Genomic DNA, 18,409 nt, shown 5'->3' with positions numbered 1-18,409 from the left:
AGTTTAATAAGAAGCAATGTACTTAGATTTACTAATTTAAAAAGTTGCATTTCCAGTCACTATACATTACATAATGAAAGCGCAAGATAACCAGAAAAAGTAAGCGTACAACTCTGTTAAAAACGTCGACGTTCAACGTTTATTGTGTTTTGACATAGTTTTTTTTTTCTTATTCGGAGGCACCCTTTGTGCATATTATCAACAAATGCCCCCCCCCCCCAATTGCAAAAGGGAAGACATATTTTGAACAGAGGGATCCATTGATCAACCAGAGAGCAAAATTTTTTTTCGCTTAGTCGTGAACAGCGGTCTGCAATCGTGCTGAGAGTGATATTAGCTTATTTCAACCGCAGGCTTAGGTGCATATCTTGAGTAAAAAATTAGAAGAGGAGGCCATTCACTGCTTTTGAATGAACATGCACAATATCTCACTAAAAGATAGCCTAGTCCTCCTAAAATATTCAAAGATAGCCTAGGATGTCCTCCAAAGATAGCCTAGGATATTATCTTACCCAACAATGTCTGATATCTGCTGCCAGTGTCTGTCACGCATTCCAGGGTTACATAGACAGGATATAAGCGGCATGTTCTCTTTGAAGTCCTCAATTTGACCTTTGACCTGAGAGGCCATCTGCTTGGCAGTCTGCGACTCAATGTTCTTCTCTAGTTTGTACATGCCCCTCCACAGATTGCCCACTTCCTGTTCCACAAAGTCAGGGTCCACTTTGTTATAAGGGCCATTGACCTGTGAAAGTAAAACAAAGAAGGTACTAAGATTGCTACTTTTGATTGTCTGATATGTTTCTTTATGTTTTTTTGTTAAGCTGATTATTACGGTCTGGGGTACATATTCACTGTCGGATTACCGAATAAGATTGCAAAACTGAGATATAGCAATGATATAAACTTTGTTCTGATATAAATTTTTCTGACTCAAGGGCAGTCTGAAAAGAAGGTGAGAATATCCTCGTTGACTGTCCCCTCCATTGCAATATTTATATTACTCATAATCCCATAATATGCTTATTTGGCGAATTTCTTTCTTTCTTTCTTTCCTTTGATAACAATAGAACAGTGAAAAAAAAATTGCGTAAAATCTGATAAACTGAATTAGTCACAAACACCTCATTACAATCCATCTGGCTCTTAGCTGCACTTCAAAATTGCTTAGAATTTAACGTAAGAAAGTTTTTTGCCTCAAATAACCCACGAAGAAAAACCACAAAAGAAATTGAAATAAATAAAACGTTAGTTAATGTACCAAAAGACAGTAACAGCTGGCTGTGTTCTCAGTATAGGAATAGGGGATTGTATAACGGTTTTTATGGCCCTTCTTAACAATCGAATAAAGTTGATATTCGCAAAATCTTTTTAAAAATTACATCACAACATTGTATTTTAATATGCCAAATGCAATCCCAAAGGACACCATTGACCCCATATGCGTCCTTTTCAGGTGTCTTTTAGAGGAAGATAAATAACAATAGTCCTATTTTGTTTTCAATCATAAATTACCCACGGTCAATCAGCGAATTAGACAAAAACGTGTGTCCAAAAATGTTATCAAATAGAAGTAAAAGAAAACAAATTAGTATACTAACCCACTGTTGATGATAGTCATTGAACTTGACAGCGTCTCTGTAGAGGTTGAAGTATGGTGTCAGTTTGTTCCACAACTCTGTCCTCTGGGGGTAGTTGGTCGTCTGCCAGCCGAAAGACTCCTCTTCAATGTTGAATGCCTCAATCTACAAACACTTCTCTTCTACTCTCGAGGAAAAGAACGCGGCACAGATATTACAGGATTAAGGACAAAAACGAAAACAAAATTCAAAAATCAATCAGATCAAAAAAGAGGAAAAGGATATTAAATCGTCAGCAAATTTTTTATTAGACCTCGTTAGTAAATCTTTCATTAGTACATATCTTCCATTAGATCTTGCTTATATTACAATTTACACAAAACTTTTAGATTGGATGTTAGATGACAAATAAGAAATGATAATCTACAGTCCAGGGAACAATTTCAATTTTTGTTCCGACCCACTTTAGTGGGGGAAGAACTGCATATTCAAATGGGTTTTTTTGTTCAGTATATTTTGGCCGATCGATATGTTCATCGCAGAGAGATGTGAGTGGTATCATTAGAAAGCCCGTCCAGCGTAGAATATGGAATTAAAAAGAATTTTCTAATTTTCAGGGAGTTAACGAGGTTTAAAGTTTTGTGAAAAATAGGCAGATTTCCGTTGTTTTTATTCACATTTTCTAAAATTTTTGCCTATACTTTTGTCAGTTTTGCTAAAATATGTTAAAACTGTTAAGCAAAAGTATTGTTGGTTTGCTTTCTAAAGATAGAAAAGTGTCGATGAAAATTTTCATATAATTCGTGGCTCAAATTTTTGCTACTTAATTTTTATAAAAAATCAACCTTTTTTCATCAAAAATTGCAAGTAATAGGCTTCTTTAGTCACCTTTGCTTAAATTTGCTGGAAGTGAACACCTAAAAAATGCTCACACAAATTGCTTCAACTCAAGAGATTGCTAATTTACCTCTCCATTCTCTTTCAAAGTTTTCTGGGTTGGAAACTTTGCCGGTTTTTTAGATAAAATATCTCGATAATTATACAAAAAGGCTTTACGCTTTAAGTAAATGTTTTCTGGCTTCAAAGCTACTATTTTCATTAAAAAAATGATTTTCGGACATTTGCCCTTTTTCAGGTTCTTCTTTTCTGATTTTGTCACATTATCAAATTATTGATAGGGTACTTATCACTTTATTGGTATTCAAAAACAGGCACTAATGAATTGATAACTTTTTAAAGAGCAGGTTATGGTTTTAACGGCTTCGACACCGTTTTCTAGAAGAATTCAAAAGAATTTATTTCACTTTTGTCTTTAATTGCCTTTCTTCCTGTAGTCGTATGGGAAATTCTGAATAATAAGTTGTCTCAGGTGTATCGACCCTTGCTATGGAGGAACATGAGTCTATTTAATGATTTTAGTTGTAAGCTGATGGTTTTCATTACTATCAAAATAACGTTTTCAAGAAACGCAAGATTTTTTTGAAAATTTTTTACGTTTGTTCTTTTTTCCTATTTTTTTTACCTAGTCTCATTAATCCCAGGTCAAATATCAAATTTATCTACTTTTTAAGTTAAATAATTATGGTTTTAACGGCCTCGACAACGGTTTTTCGCAAAAACAATGAAACGTTTTTATATTTGTGTCTGTATTTGAAGCTCGTTTTTTAAACGTATGACAAATTCTGCTTACTGGCAGGTCTCAGTAGCTTCTGTGGAGAATAAGCCAACATGTTTAGATATTTCAAATTACAACCGATAGATTTTAATGGCTTTGAAATTAATTGTTTCAAAAAAATACACCTTAGATCGAATCTTTTGTTTTTCTTTCGTCTCTTTGAAACCCAGTCTTATTAAATATATGTCATATATCACCTTTTTGCATCGAAGGAAGGCGCATTTGAACGAAACTAGTTTCTTACTGAATTTATGCTCTTAACGGCTTCGACGCCGCTTTTTTGAAAAAATTAATATTTTTTAAAATTTTATCTAAGTTTCAGTTTCTTTTTGTAAACGTAGACGTCAAAAAACGCGCAAAACAAACGTGTCTTATACTTAGGGAATAGAAAATTGTTTTAACTGCTTCGGCACCGTTCTCTCCCAAAAATTAATTTGAATTTTTTTGTTTTTCTTCTAGACTTGCTGTTTTTTTTTTGATGATAAGTTTTAAAAATGGCAGGTCCCAATGGATCTTCTTATGGAGTTATAAAGGATTGCATTACAAACTTATGTAATCATTTCAGTTGATATCTAAGCGTTTTCATTACTTTGGAACCAATTGCTTTCGAAAAAAAAGAGCGTAATTTTTATGTCCGCCACTTTTGTTGTTCTTTGTCTACTTTTTACCGAGTCTCATCAAGGACTGGTTCCAATTTTTTCTAGTGGAGAATATTGAACTAGTTAATTTTAGTTTAGGTTTTATCTGCCGCTATTTAGGCTTTTTTATTAAGTTTTTCTACAGATAGGAATCGAATTGTGGATGTTATTAATGTTTGTTGTTGTTATTTGGTTTCGCTGTTCGTCTTGTCTTGTATTTTTAATAATGGCAAATCTCTTCGGTCTTCTAAAGCGGCACTTTAGTTATTCCACTGAGTGGTTTGAGTTGGACGAAATTTAGTATTCATAACACTAGTTATTTTCGAAAAATACTTGAATTTGTAAAAGTTTTCTATCCCGTCCTCATTTGGTAGACAATTAAGCCGAAATGTGGATGAGCGTGGTCGAAACATTATGCGCAAACGCACATTACCGAGCCTCCATGTTGAACGAGAAATCAAACATATCAAGATTTGAAGCTGTTGTAAAATTTGATTGAAACTATCGCAAGAATGGTCATGTGACTCACCCTCTCCTGTGCCTCTTCCAGTTTCTGCTGCAGGACAGTAGCCCTCTTGAGGTACTTGCCAACTTCACCCAAGTCACCCAGACTCTGGAATTCCTCCAGTGTCTTCGCGTGAACAGCCAACTCCTCCTAAAATTAAGAAAAGGGATACCAAATGACTGATTTAAAAAATGAACAAAACCTTTTATGCGAATTAAAAAAATGGAATTCAGATTATTGGAAAAAAACTTATTTTTCATCAATATTTCTGATTATGAGCTCCACCAGGAAACCAGCATGCTCAAAACACCAAAAAGCGAGACATCTCAGTCGATAAAAGTGATGCTTTAGCATGCTGATTTGTGGATAACGAATTCAAAGGAGGAATTTGTGGTTGATATCTTCAGCTGTTTAGTAAACCCTAGTGATTTCAGCTGTCTCTTCAGCATTTCATGTATAAATTTAAAAGTTGCGCCAAAAGAAGTTTTGCTTAAATTTCTCCAACACTTTTGGAAAAACATAAAGCTTTGTGGTTACAAGCACTAAGGCAAAAATCGAGTCTAATTTTGACTTAATTTTGTTATTCGCGACATGGTTCTATTTGACACAAAATTTTGTCTTACTGTATCTGTGATTGACAGTTGTTGTCTAATACAGGTATGGAAAGATGAGACTAACTTGGAATCTGTCTCTCCTCATCTTGAGTGCATCCTCATACTCGGACTGTTTCTTTTGAGCAATCTCTCGGTGAGACTCAAACACCTCCGGCATCCTCTCGAACCACTGGAATGTTGCGTTGTTCAACCTGCACAATGACATCAGATACAATCTCGACACAGAGATGGTATAATAAACGTATTTTTAATATGAAAGTGCATATTAAGTACATAGCATTAACACAGAAATGTTAAGTTAAACGAACTTTTAACGGATAAGATAGCTATGACTGAAAAATACTAAAACACGTGAAACATGATACGTTCGTTTCATTTAAAAATTCAACTTAAAAAAAGGATGATCAATTTGTTTTATATTAAACTGAATGAGTTGACAGAAAGTAATGCTTGTTTTTCCTCAAAAATCACAAAATAATAAGAAAAACCTACAATTCAATGAAAACAAATATAAAAACAGACAGCAAAGGAGAGCTGATTAGAAATCAATTCAAAGCGGATGTAAAAAAAAATAGATTCCGGCAAGACGTGCACTCGTGATGTTTATTTTTCACAACTATTATGCAATTTTTTGACAAGTTTTGACCTCATTTCCTGTGGAGATGATATAGAGTATTCTATCAGGAATGCGAGTCTCTCTCCTGCTTGTTGCAACTTCTCCTCCAACTGGATTACTGTCTCCTTCTCCACCTTAGACATGTACTCCCTCAACTCCATCAGTTCCGCTGTGTCCATTGGGGTGGATAGTGCACGCTCCGCTATTTGTTCAAACTCCTCGCAGAGTCTAAACAATAACAATTGTCAGGTATAAACATTTACAGCATCATGATTGCGAATAAATACATGTAAACGAGTAAACACTGAATTGTAGAAATTATTATTTAAATTAATATATGACTTAAAATCAAGCCTAGAATCTAGCTCCATTACAGTTGCAACTGTTTCTTTTGAAAAATTAAAATTGCAACACTTTCAGCGGTCAAAAGGAATCACACATCGGTCTGTTTCTGAAAATCCACGAAATTCTTTTGAATGACAACTTACTTTCTGTTGGCCTCCATGTGGTCTCTGGATATTCTCTGGAGCAGTCTGGTAGCCAGAGTGTCCACTCTGGTACCCATAGCTCTGATCAAATCACTGCTGTGGATTTCAAACATTCCAAGGCGCTGGACCTGCAAATCACAATCAATAATATATTAATTTTCATCAAGAAAAAACTTGCTCGGCATACACTTTTAGGAACTGTTTCCATTGCCCACTTGAAAACATAACCATCAAAAAAGTTAATCTTTAAACCGTGGAGAAGAAAGAATCTAATGAGTCATTTATGCTTATTTGTGGGACTTTTGCTCATTTGGGGAAAGAAAACACATTCCGAAGGGGTGCTGCCCGTGAAATGAATGATTCCGAACCACATTTATAGTCACGAATGAACCCGTAAATTTCAATACTCATAAAATAATTTAATTCATGCTCATGATACATGTTATTTGATGGTGTTATCGCTAGCAATAAATCATGACAAATATTCACTAATTATAGTATGTTAACATGAATCATTATACTCAAGATGTTGAAAAAGTTGATGTTTACGTCTTCTCTACAATGTTCAAGTTATGATCAATGATTTAGGGCATTTGAAAGATCTTCAAGTGCAAAAGTACTTACAGTGAGATCTGTAAATTTAATGCCCAAATTAATTCAGACAACATCAGGAAACAGATTAAGCATTTTCATGAGAAAAAGTTTCGGTACTCAGCACACATTTTGGTACCGAACAATTGCTGGGTTGAGAAAAATTAGTAGCACTAATAATTTCAAGATCCAAGTTTTGCATATAGTTCCAATTTTAGTGACGTGACATGACAACTTTAAGCTTAACAACAAATGCAAATTCCAATGAACCCGCTCACTCGCCCAAAATTCCCGGTTTCGGAAAAACCCAACCTTATTGTAGGTAGGAAAAAACCCTCAAGAAAAATACCCCCACGGAAATAAAACCCGCCGAAAATAAACCCCATTTGACTTTTGAGGAGCAGCGCATTTGGTCCTGCCTCCCGGGCCATGGTCATGTATTGGCGGCCCGTGGGACTTGATGCGAATCTATTAGCACCGAACAAATTAACAAGACCGAAATTCAATGTTAATACGGGGTTTATTTCCTGTTAGAATCAAACTGGGGGGTTTTCGTCCAAGGGGATTTATTTAGTAGACCCCAATTTTCGATCACCGATTTCAATCCATCACCCCTTATCTCCGGTACCTACTGGAAAACATCCAAACAATCTCCCCTCAAAACTCGTGTTTATTAAACAAGAACAAGCTGCTAACAAACATAAGCTGGAGTTGAGCGGGTTCATTGAAGATATAGTTGAAAAGAATTATTTTTCATCACGAAAATCAGATGAAAGAACAGACAGATGTGAACAATTGCAGTAGACAAATGTAACCAACAGTGTCGTCCTGAAAGTAAACATTACAATAAACAATATAGAGAATGAAAAAAGCTGTGATAAAATAACCCACACTCATGATATTCAATCAAATGCAGCTGAAGAAAAGCCGAAAATGAAGTGACCAACTTTTTACATACTGCTAGTTGGAAATTAAAAGCAACTAATATTGTGGGATTATATCGAAATGTATCATACACAAATCCATACAATTAAAAAAAAACAAATAATTTTTTTTTAAAAATTCGCTGTTCTCTATAGCATTTTATGATTTGCGAGTCGGGGGTAGGGTGTCGCGGATATCTGGTCCCGCTGCTGACAATCCTTTTCGGGTCTCTTAATTCTTAATAATGAAAATTATATAATTACAAAACTTATACAGTATACGGGAATAAATTCATTTTTTTTTAAAAAAAAGAAAGAAAATAGAGTTTACCATTTACCCTTCCTCGAGAATTTGGTATTACTCGAGCACCAATGGAAAGTATTTATTGTTAACACAATAAGAAAAATAAAACCACGATTGTGAAGAGCAATTTTTCAGCAAAACAATCAAGTCAAAATTTAAACTGTTTTTGTATTTTATGCTAAAGCTTCGCCTCAATTTCTTGCCGAAAAACTAATGCTAGTAAAACAACTTGTTTAAACGACTAAACTGTCCTAAAAATTCCCAGGATATCTTGCCTATTTAAACTTACTGCTTAGTTTCAACCATGAAAAATCTATTAATAAAAGAAACTTTTCACATCTTTGCAGCAAAAAGTTCACCTGACTTTTGTTTCCGCGGAACAAGCAGCAAACTGTCAAACATTAACTCAAAAGGAAAAAAATGGATTAAAGATTTTCTTATTTTAAATAGTTTTTGTTGGTTATTCTGGTTGGCTTTTCACAAGAACTTGAGCCGATTTTTGTAGAATTTCTTCAGGAAACTGAGTCTATATGTTCTAAATTTAATTTGATAAAATTCGTACTTTAGCGATAAGAACCCAATTAAACGTGAAAAACAATTTTTTTGCAAAAAATGCGAGCCCTTTGCTCATAACAGATATCTTCGGGTTACCATACGCCTGAAAAACTACAAAAAACATAAATTATTATCTGCACAAAAAATTTTGCAAGAATTTAAAGCTCGGAGCAAAACGTTGGGAGAAAAATTGAAGGAAAGGGCATAAGTTGTTTGATTTCAATAACCGCATTTCAAATGCTGGTTTTTCCGGAAATGTTTTCAATTGAAAAAACTTAATCGCAAAATTACAATCACCAAAATTAAACGAAAAACTCAGAGCTGATCAGATTGTTTCTCGACAAACAATTCTTTTATCCTTCCAAGACAAACAACGGAAATTTCGATTCAAAAAAATTGTTTTTTGTAATCTACGTTTCCAAACCAGAATGATTCTATTGGACACAATATTGTGTTGCAAAATAGAGTAAAGAAAACAAATTGGAGAGAAAAATGTTTTGAAGCGCCAGTTGAACAATCAAACGCTTTGAAATTGAGCCAACGGAGCCACAGTCACGAAAAAAACGCAACTAGAGGCAGTCTTATTTTCACAAGGACACATTGATCAGCAATAACCAGAACACTCACATTGTCGAGAAAGTCCATTACATACCGTCAGTCATCTTCAAAATCGTACACTGTCAATTTTAAAGAAAACAGCTTTCAAAATGGTCGCTTCGGAGAGTGGCATTTAATTTCTGCAGTTGCAGCATCTGCCATAGCCAAAATAGAGCTATCGCTAGGGACGACACAACCATCAAGACTAACAAATTACCAGTTTTGGCAACTAGTAAAACTTTGCAAAGCACGAGAGCCCGGAAAAGATGTAGATCATCGTTTGATAAAAAAAATTACGTGGCGTGATAGCCGAGAGGTAAGGTGTGTGATTGACACACCATTGATCGATAGTTCCAGCCCCTGCCTCCGTGAAGCTGTCTGTGTAAAGGTGAGCTCTTACTTAAACATAGCTTCAGGTTGACCATAGCCTGACCAATGTTGGCTGCAATAATGGTACCAAGTGGAAGTCTCAGACAAAAAAAGTTGCCATAGTCACCAAAAAAGAGCATGAAAGCTCACAAAATGAACAGTTTGAGATGTTGGGAATAATAGAAAAAGGACCGCTGAGAACAGGCTACTGTTAATATACTGCATATAAAGAGCCTAATGCTGTGATTACGCAGAAACAAACTATTATTATATTAAATTTGACCGAGGCACTAAATGGTCAGTATTAATTGTCAGTTATCAACACCGATAATCCAGATATAAACTAAAAAACATCGGCAGATTGCAAGAGAAGTCAAATATTGCAGCACTAACACCGCAACAATCTTTTCAAAAGCTTCTAAAAACAAGACCTTTTAAGGGAGGATTGGACTATTTCAGCCCTCCTTACTTTTATAGTGACACATGGCTTAAAATAGAAACCACTAGTAGTTGTAGTAGAAGTGCTGGTCTTTCATTATCCACCCTTTCTGTACACAAAAGTAAGGATTTCTAAGCATCAAGGAATGTTCATCTGTCTTAACCAGGCAATTCAAAATACTAATTCTGTTTCAACCAGACCTGGAATATCGTCAGATTGGTCGAACCGCATACATCTTGAATAATTGATTTGAAACGTTGTTACAAGGATTAAAATCTTCAGCACTAAAGGTGCTCTTACTGAAATTGTTTGACTGTGTAATAGAGTTCAGTGTGCTTTACAGCACGTCTGAAATCAGAGGCAAGTTCTCGAATATCTCGCGGATTTGGATGCATTCCATCTTTTCTTAGGTGCTTCACAGCCCTAAATTTCTTCAATGATACAAAAAGGACATTCAGTTCTCGAGCAAAATCTCTATGTAACAATAGTTAACTATAGAATATGTTTCCGCCTTCCCTCGTCGACTAATTAGCTCAAGAAATGAAACAGGCAAACAGTAAAACTTCAATTTCTGAGTAAGATAGAACATTTCATCCGGTGTCTATACGTGGCCCATCAATCCTCCATTTTTCTTGTCAAATAGATTATTCGTTCCTGCCATTACAATAACTTTGCGTACATTTCTGCCAAAAATTTCTGTAAAGACGCTTTATGAGCACATAGTACATATACTACCATCTGGACATGAAATTGTAACACTATTTTGAATAAAAACACCAAACACAAGAGATAATCTCAAAATGCAGCTACGCTTTTGAAATTATTGTTCATCAACAATAACTCGTCGATACGGCTTAGATTTGTCATAGACTAGACAGCCTCTCAAACTGAGGTTTCTTTTGACAGTATCAATTCTGTACTTTCTTCCAACTTCGCAATCCATGCTATTTTCTGAAAACAGGCTGTCGGTAACACATTGAAAATAAAGTGTCTTGAGTTCCTTTCTGAACAGTTTGTGGTTGCTTATTTCTCTCAGTGTTTGAGGTAGTTTGCTCCATAATTTGGTACCGCGAATGCAGAAAGCTCTACCACCATATGAATTTTTTTTTTACTGAACTGTGACAGTCTTGAAAGCATTTACTGATCTTTTCCTGTACTGGTCAGGTTGAATTTCTACAAGATGATAAAAATATTCCGGCACATGACACTTATGAATAATTTTATGGACAAAAATCAGTACCTTAAAATCAACTCGTTTATCGATAGGAAGCCAATGTAGATGATACAAAAAATCTTTGCATGATTCGGACTTCTTCAGTTAAAAGATAAACCGGCACGCTGAATCTCGTTTCAATCGTAAGATAATGTCTGATCTTGTACAGTTTGCGAAGCTCAATGTAGCACGAAGAAGTCACGGAGTTTATGTTCCTTGTCAGAGAAAGATGTTGGTGAACCGTTATAGCCAGTGATTTAATACTGGGCTTCAACGTGAGAGTTTCCCCTGATAATTCAAGCTTAGCTAAGTTCAATTTTTGCTTTCTTGATGAGATTAACATTATTTCAGTCTTATCAGGATTTATTCTTAACTTCATCTGACTGAAAGCCTGGAACAAAAGACTCAATTTCGTGTCTAGATCCATTATATCATGATTCAAAGTTTGTTGCATCAAACTCGAAAAAATAAGTGTATCATCTGCATATACCTGATAACTCAGCTGAATTTGCTTCATTAAATCACCAATGGGAGTTACATACGTAGTGAAAAGCAGAGGTCCACGGATCGAACCTTGTGGTACGCCAAAATCAACAGTTTCTTCAGCAGAGAGACAGTTTCCAATTTGTACATTCTGTTTTCGTTTGCCGATGTAAGACATGATCCAACTTTTGCATTTACCTCTGATCTTGAAACGATTTTCTAACACCCAACCAAAAATTTCATGATCCATTGTATCGAAAGCTGCCGAGAGATCTAAGCCCAAAATCAGTTATTTTTTGTTTGAGTTAAGTTGGAGCAGGATATCATTGAATGTTTTAATTAAGCAAGTTTCCGCAGACTTGCCAGCTCTATATGCCAACTGTTGCACATCCAAAAGTTTGTAATTAAAAATGCTTTTTCTTGATATGGTTCTTTTGCATACAACAATCGATTTCCTTGTTAATAGCTTCTGGAAGAAATCGGTGCGCTATTCCAGCTTCAACACAGTGAACAGTGATGAAAAACTTTTATTATCGCGGTGGAAAAATCAAGGGGAACCCCCAATCACGAACAAACACTTTTGAGACACGTTTATAGCACCAACGTCACTGGTTACAACTGTAAAATTGTACATCTTAGATGAGTATATGAGTCTTAATAGGCCAGAATTACATACAAGCTATTACATACATGCGTATCAACAGTTTCACAACAACCACCAACGAAAGCCAATAGTTGGTAACAAAATGCACACAAGAAACAGCATCATGCTCAAATGTTATCCACTGCCGACAATATAATCCAACTGGTTCAAAGCCTGGACAAAAAGCAATGAATTTCATGAGCAAACGTTAAAGTCAGTTTCCTCAAAAAGGAGCAGAACAACAAAAACATATCTGCTTTGCAACCACGCGTAGCTCGTTAATTTTTTTATACGAAGACACGGATATATTCTGTTTTGGTCCCCCAATGTTCTTTACCCCCCCCCCCCCCCGTTATAAATTATATGTTGTTATATAGCACGTTACTATGTAAAAAAATAGCACATGCACTTGGGGGGGGGGAAGGGACGTAAAAGATATAAGCCAACAAAGCTTGGGGGCGGGAAAAACAGAAAAGATCAGAACCCGGGCCGAGGTGTCAACGCTAAAAAACGCAAAATTTTGTAAGATTGGCGTTGAATGCGTTGAATTTATGTAAGATCTACGCTTGAGCGTAGATCTTACATAAATTGAACGCATTCAACGCCAACCGTACATAATTTTGGGTTGAATTTTGGCGTAGATCTTACATATTTAGCGTTGAATTTTAGCGTAGATCTTACATATTGAGCGTTGAATTTAGCGTAGATCTTACATAAATTCAACGCATTCAACGCCAATCTTACATATTTTGCGTTGAAATTTGGCGTAGATCTTACATATTTAGCGTTGATTTTTAGCGTAGATCTTACATATTTAGCGTTGAATTTAGCGTAGATCTTACATAATTTCAACGCATTCAACGCCAATCTTACATAATTTTGCGTTGAATTTTGGCGTAGATCTTACATATTTAGCTTTGAATTTTAGCGTAGATCTTACATATTTAGCGTTGAATTTAGCGTAGATCTTACATAATTTCAACGCATTCAACGCCAATCTTACATATTTTGCGTTGAAATTTGGCGTAGATCTTACATATTTAGCGTTGAATTTTAGCGTAGATCTTACATATTTAGCGTTGAATTTAGCGTAGATCTTACATAATTTCAACGCATTCAACGCCAATCTTACATAATTTTGCGTTGAATTTTGGCGTAGATCTTACATATTTAGCGTTGAATTCTGGCGTAGATCATACATATTTAGCGTTGAATTTAGCGTAGATCTTACATAATTTCAACGCATTCAACGCTAAACTTACATATTTTGCGTTGAAATTTGGCGTAGATCCTACATATTTAGCGTTGAAGTTTAGCGTAGACCTTACATATTTAGCGTTGAGTTTAGCGTAGATCTTACATAAATTCAACGCATTCAACGCCAATCTTACAATTTTGCGTTGAATTTTGGCGTAGATCTTACATATTTAGCGTTGAATTTTGGCGTAGATCATACATATTTAGCGTTGAATTTAGCGTAGATCTTACATAATTTCAACGCATTCAACGCTAAACTTACATATTTTGCGTTGAAATTTGGCGTAGATCTTACATATTTAGCGTTGAAGTTTAGCGTAGACCTTACATATTTAGCGTTGAGTTTAGCGTAGATCTTACATAAATTCAACGCATTCAACGCCAATCTTACAATTTTGCGTTGAATTTTGGCATAGATCTTACATATTTAGCGTTGAATTTTAGCGTAGATCTTACATATTTAGCGTTGAATTTAGCGTAGATCTTACATAATTTCAACGCATTCAACGCCAATCTTACATAATTTTGCGTTGAATTTTGGCGTACATCTTACATATTTAGCGTTGAATTTTAGCGTAGATCTTACATATTTAGCGTTGAATTTAGCGTAGATCTTACATAATTTCAACGCATTCAACGCCAATCTTGCAAAATTTTGCGTTGAATTTTGGCGTAGATCTTACATATTTAGCGTAGAATTGTAGCGTAGATCTTACAAATTTAGCGTTGAATTTAGCGTAGATCTTACATAAATTCAACGCTTTCAACACCAACCTTACATATTTTGCGTAGAATTTTGGCGTAGATCTTACATATTTAAGGTTGAATTTTTGAAATCCATTTCAGACCACTTTATGATTTTAGAAGTTTTTCAATTTTTTTTTTAAAAAGTCAATTTTTTCACTGTTTCGACTCCTATACTCCACAGGTGAGAAAAGCGAAGTCAGCAAAAAAACCACTTTTTAGTGCTCTTTTATAGTGCAAAATCCATTTGAGACCATTTTACGATTTCAAAACTTTTCCAAGTTTTTTTTCGAAAAATGATTTTTTTCACTGTTTCGAACCCTATGCTGCAAAGGTGAGAAACGTGAAGTCAGAGAAAAATAATTTTATAGTGCTCTTTTATAGTGCAAAATCCAATTGAGACCATTTAACGATTTCAATATTTCAAGTTTTTTTAATAATTAAACTTTTTTACTTTTTCGACCCTATACTGAACAGGTGAGAAAAGCGAAGTCAGCCAAAAAAAACCACTTTTTAGTGCTCTTTTATGGTGCAAAATCCTTTTCAGACCATTTTAAGATTTCAAAACTTTTTCAAGTTTTTTTTCGAAAAATTGATTTTTTCACTATTTCGAACCCTATACTCGAAAAGTGAGTTACAAGAAGTCAGAAAAAATCTTTTTTAGTGCTCTTTTATAGTGCAATAGTGCAAAATCCAATTCAGACCATTTGATGATTTCATTTTTTTTTCGAAAAATTAATTTTTTTTAATGTTTCGACCCCTATACTGCACAATTGAGAAAATTGAAGTCAGCAAAAAATAACCATTAGCTCTCTTACGGTGCAAAAACCATTTCAGACCGTTTTAGAAATTCAAATTTTTTCCAAAACTTAAAAAAAATTCTAAGTTTTTCCCTGTACTTATCACATGATAAATGCGTCGAATACGTTGAAATTATGTAAGATCTCGGCTACATTCAACGAAAAATGTGTAAGATCTAGGCTAAATTCAACGAAATATATGCAAGTTCTACGCAAAATTCAATGCAAAATATGTAAGATCTACGATAAAATCAACGCAAAATATGTAAGACCTACGCTAAGTTCAACGCAAAATATGTAAGATCTACGCTTCATAAGTATTGCGGCTCTTACGAAAACCAAGGTACGGTGGCGCAATGGTAGTAGAGGGGACAAGTAAACAGGAGGGCAGTGGTTCGAGTCCCATACCCAGAGTTCTACGCGTTGATTTTTTGTAAGATCAACGCTAAATTCAACGCAAAAATATGTAAGATCTACGCTAAATTCAACGCTAATTATGTAAGATCTACGCTAAATTCAACGCTAATTATGTAAGATCTACGCTAAATTCTACGCTAAATATGTAAGATCTACGCTAAATTCAACGCTAAATATGTAAGATCAGCGGCAACTAGCGTTGATAAGTCTGAAAATTCACCGCCATTTCTTACATAATTTTGCGTTTAATGCGTTGAATTTTTGTCTTTATATTCAACGCATTCAACGCAAAATTATGTAAGAAAATTGCGGTGAATTTTCCGACTTGTCAACGCTAGTTGCCGCTGATCTTACATAATTTTGGCCACATTCCTCGGCCCGGGAAGATTCACCTGAGATAATGCAGTCTTCTACTATACCGGAATCATCTGAAGCCACTTTCTTTCACAAACTTTTCACACGAGTTTTTTCTTATATTAGAAATTCAATGAAGGGAAGCAATTAACTCCGTTGGTGGAGCAGTGACTTACTCCAATTCTTGTGTAAATTTAACAAAAAATGATTAAACTATTCGATTAAGTATCCAAAAAAGCGTATATAATCCTGTTCATCATAAGGAGAGCTAAAATATCTAATTTCAGCATTAAAATACTCATAAAAGTTTAGAAACAAAAAATAATCGATCTTTTCTTTTTAGCCTAGCTTTATAAACAAACATTCGAGAATTTATTTTTTTTCTATATAAGTGCATTGTCAAACTTTAATTTAGAAAATGATAATTAGAAGATGCACATACATATGTATATTATTTAGAAGTTTTTATTGAGGAGGAGCATAAATTACTTTCAGATACAAAGTTTTGATGCAATCAAGATTGTTTTGTGCAAATACACAAATGCTCCCAACCAGATTTACTTTCAAATGGGAGTTGCATTTGGGGAGTCGACATTTTGTACGGGTGACTACTGTCGTGATTCAAAAGTCACCAGAAGTCTATAACCCGTAACTTCTGTTATAACTTTTGATATTGGTGATGTGTGGTGAATTTCAGCCAGGATTATGGATTATCACTAACAGATTTGATTTGTCACAGGTTGGATCTCTGCACACTATTAAACTTCATTGCTTAATGTTTTTTTAAATCCAAAATTGAAAACCATAAAAACACACTTTCACATTGAAATTAAGCAGTTCTTTCGTTGAAACTTTAAAAAATAATCAAAGTTTCGGGTTTGTTTGGCAGTTACCGTTGCGCAAATTTGACGCACTTAAGTTACAACTAGCAGTATGCAAACTTGTTCACACAAAACTCCGCTCAAAGCGAACACCCTCAAATGCACAAACTGCAACTACTTACAGGAAACTCCTACATGGCCAATGAAAAAAGAACAGCTTCAATTATTATTCATATAAATATTGAGATAAACTATCAATTTTGTGCATACTTAGCAGCTAACTCTTCTAAAAGCTAAAACTCCAACAGCAATGCTTTACAATCTAGCAAAAAAACTTTAATCAATTAAATAATAAATCTAAGCGAAACTTAATTTACGAGTTTCAAGTATAAATCTTTCGATCGGTGCCCAGAACCTCGTTTTTAACACGAAAGAATATTAAATTGCTGTTTATGGATCTCGAATGTGAGGGTGTTTGTTTGCGTGGTTGTTTACCTTTCGGAGTCCGAACTCAATCTCCTCCTTGAGGTTGAGGTATCTGAGAACTTCTGTCGTGTACTCTTTGAAAGAGTGCTCCTCATTCAGAAACCGAGTCACGTCCTCCTCAGCCTACAACACGAAACATTGCCACTTATTCCTACAACGTGTATATCATCAAGATTGATACCACTGTTAAAATACTAAATACCTCCAAATAAACGATATTTCAAAACACTTTTAAAATGCTTAAATATACCAAAAAAAAACATAAATATATACAAACACAATGTTGCGAAATATGGTCGCAATTCGAGGTCGGCCATGTGTTTGAATCTGAGATGCACGGACAGAACCTTATACAAAATACGTACAGCTAATAAATTACCCAACTATTAAAAACTCTTGGCCGCAAAACATTTATCACTTCATCCAATGGTCCTATTAATTCGCAAAATTTTGCAGCAAAATTCAAACACAACTTAAGAATGGCAAACGTGAGAACAATCACATATTCATATTAGGTCGAGGCCCTCAAGATATAATTTTGTATCGATATAAATTTTTAAAACCAAATTGTTTATAACATTCAAGTCTCAGTTATCACATATCTCAGTTGTGGATGATTACTGATTATTGATTATTATATTATTACCTCACTGTATAAATTTACTCTTTCATTCGCGACGGGTAATATTTTGAAGTAAAATTTTGATTAAAAATTTAATTTACATCTCTGATCTAAAAAATGAAGGACGTTATAACTAACCTCTCCACTGATGAGGAAGTTGTATTTGTCGAAAGAGGAGAGGAACTCAATTGGCTGCCGACTCTCAATCTCGATCGTCTTCTCGATCGTGGCTCTGTTTTCATCTATAATGTCCTGCAGAATCACAGGCTTCAACGGTTCCTTCTTACCGGCCTAAAGTTGAAGGTCAAAAATTATTATTTAAATGAGCAGCTTGAAGCAACTATGACAATGAAACAGTAAGTATTAAGAGCAACAGTACGCAGTTTAAAGAAAAAATCGAGAAAAACAAGCATGAAATATATAATCGGAAACATCAGAAGAGTTAATTTTTGAAATTGCGTAAATAAAACAGCAAAACATAAACATAGCCGGCAGATTGCCGGAAAATAGCCGCTATGAAATCAGATAAGATAGACTACACTAAAGAAATAAGATAGACTGATCGACCACCAGTCCATTAAAAGACCACTAGACTTTTTGGGTTAGATTTGTACAATTTTATGACACATACGTTCAATAAGGAAAATACCCTAAGAACCTTTTCAAAACTGATGC

General features: G+C 34.8%; 1 protein-coding gene across 3 annotated transcripts in view; it reads right to left on the bottom strand.

Annotated features, from left to right (window-relative positions):
- The window catches only part of LOC142341565 (dynein axonemal heavy chain 7-like), a 193,840-nt gene that overhangs the window by 143,437 nt on the left and 31,994 nt on the right, over positions 1–18,409 (bottom strand). For all 3 annotated transcript variants that reach the window (XM_075392607.1, XM_075392605.1, XM_075392608.1), the window contains exons 11-18: positions 17,873–18,025; positions 17,122–17,235; positions 6,117–6,244; positions 5,659–5,856; positions 5,077–5,203; positions 4,423–4,548; positions 1,602–1,745; positions 513–745 (exon numbers count right to left, since the gene is read on the bottom strand). In XM_075392607.1, coding sequence (XP_075248722.1) covers positions 513–745; positions 1,602–1,745; positions 4,423–4,548; positions 5,077–5,203; positions 5,659–5,856; positions 6,117–6,244; positions 17,122–17,235; positions 17,873–18,025 — 1,223 coding nt within the window. The remainder of the gene's footprint in view (positions 1–512; positions 746–1,601; positions 1,746–4,422; positions 4,549–5,076; positions 5,204–5,658; positions 5,857–6,116; positions 6,245–17,121; positions 17,236–17,872; positions 18,026–18,409) is intronic.

The sequence above is a fragment of the Convolutriloba macropyga genome, chromosome 6, assembly GCF_964194025.1.
Source record: "Convolutriloba macropyga chromosome 6, txConMacr16.3, whole genome shotgun sequence".
Classification (NCBI taxonomy): domain Eukaryota; kingdom Metazoa; phylum Xenacoelomorpha; order Acoela; family Convolutidae; genus Convolutriloba; species Convolutriloba macropyga.
This window is presented reverse-complemented; position numbering and strand designations above follow the sequence as displayed.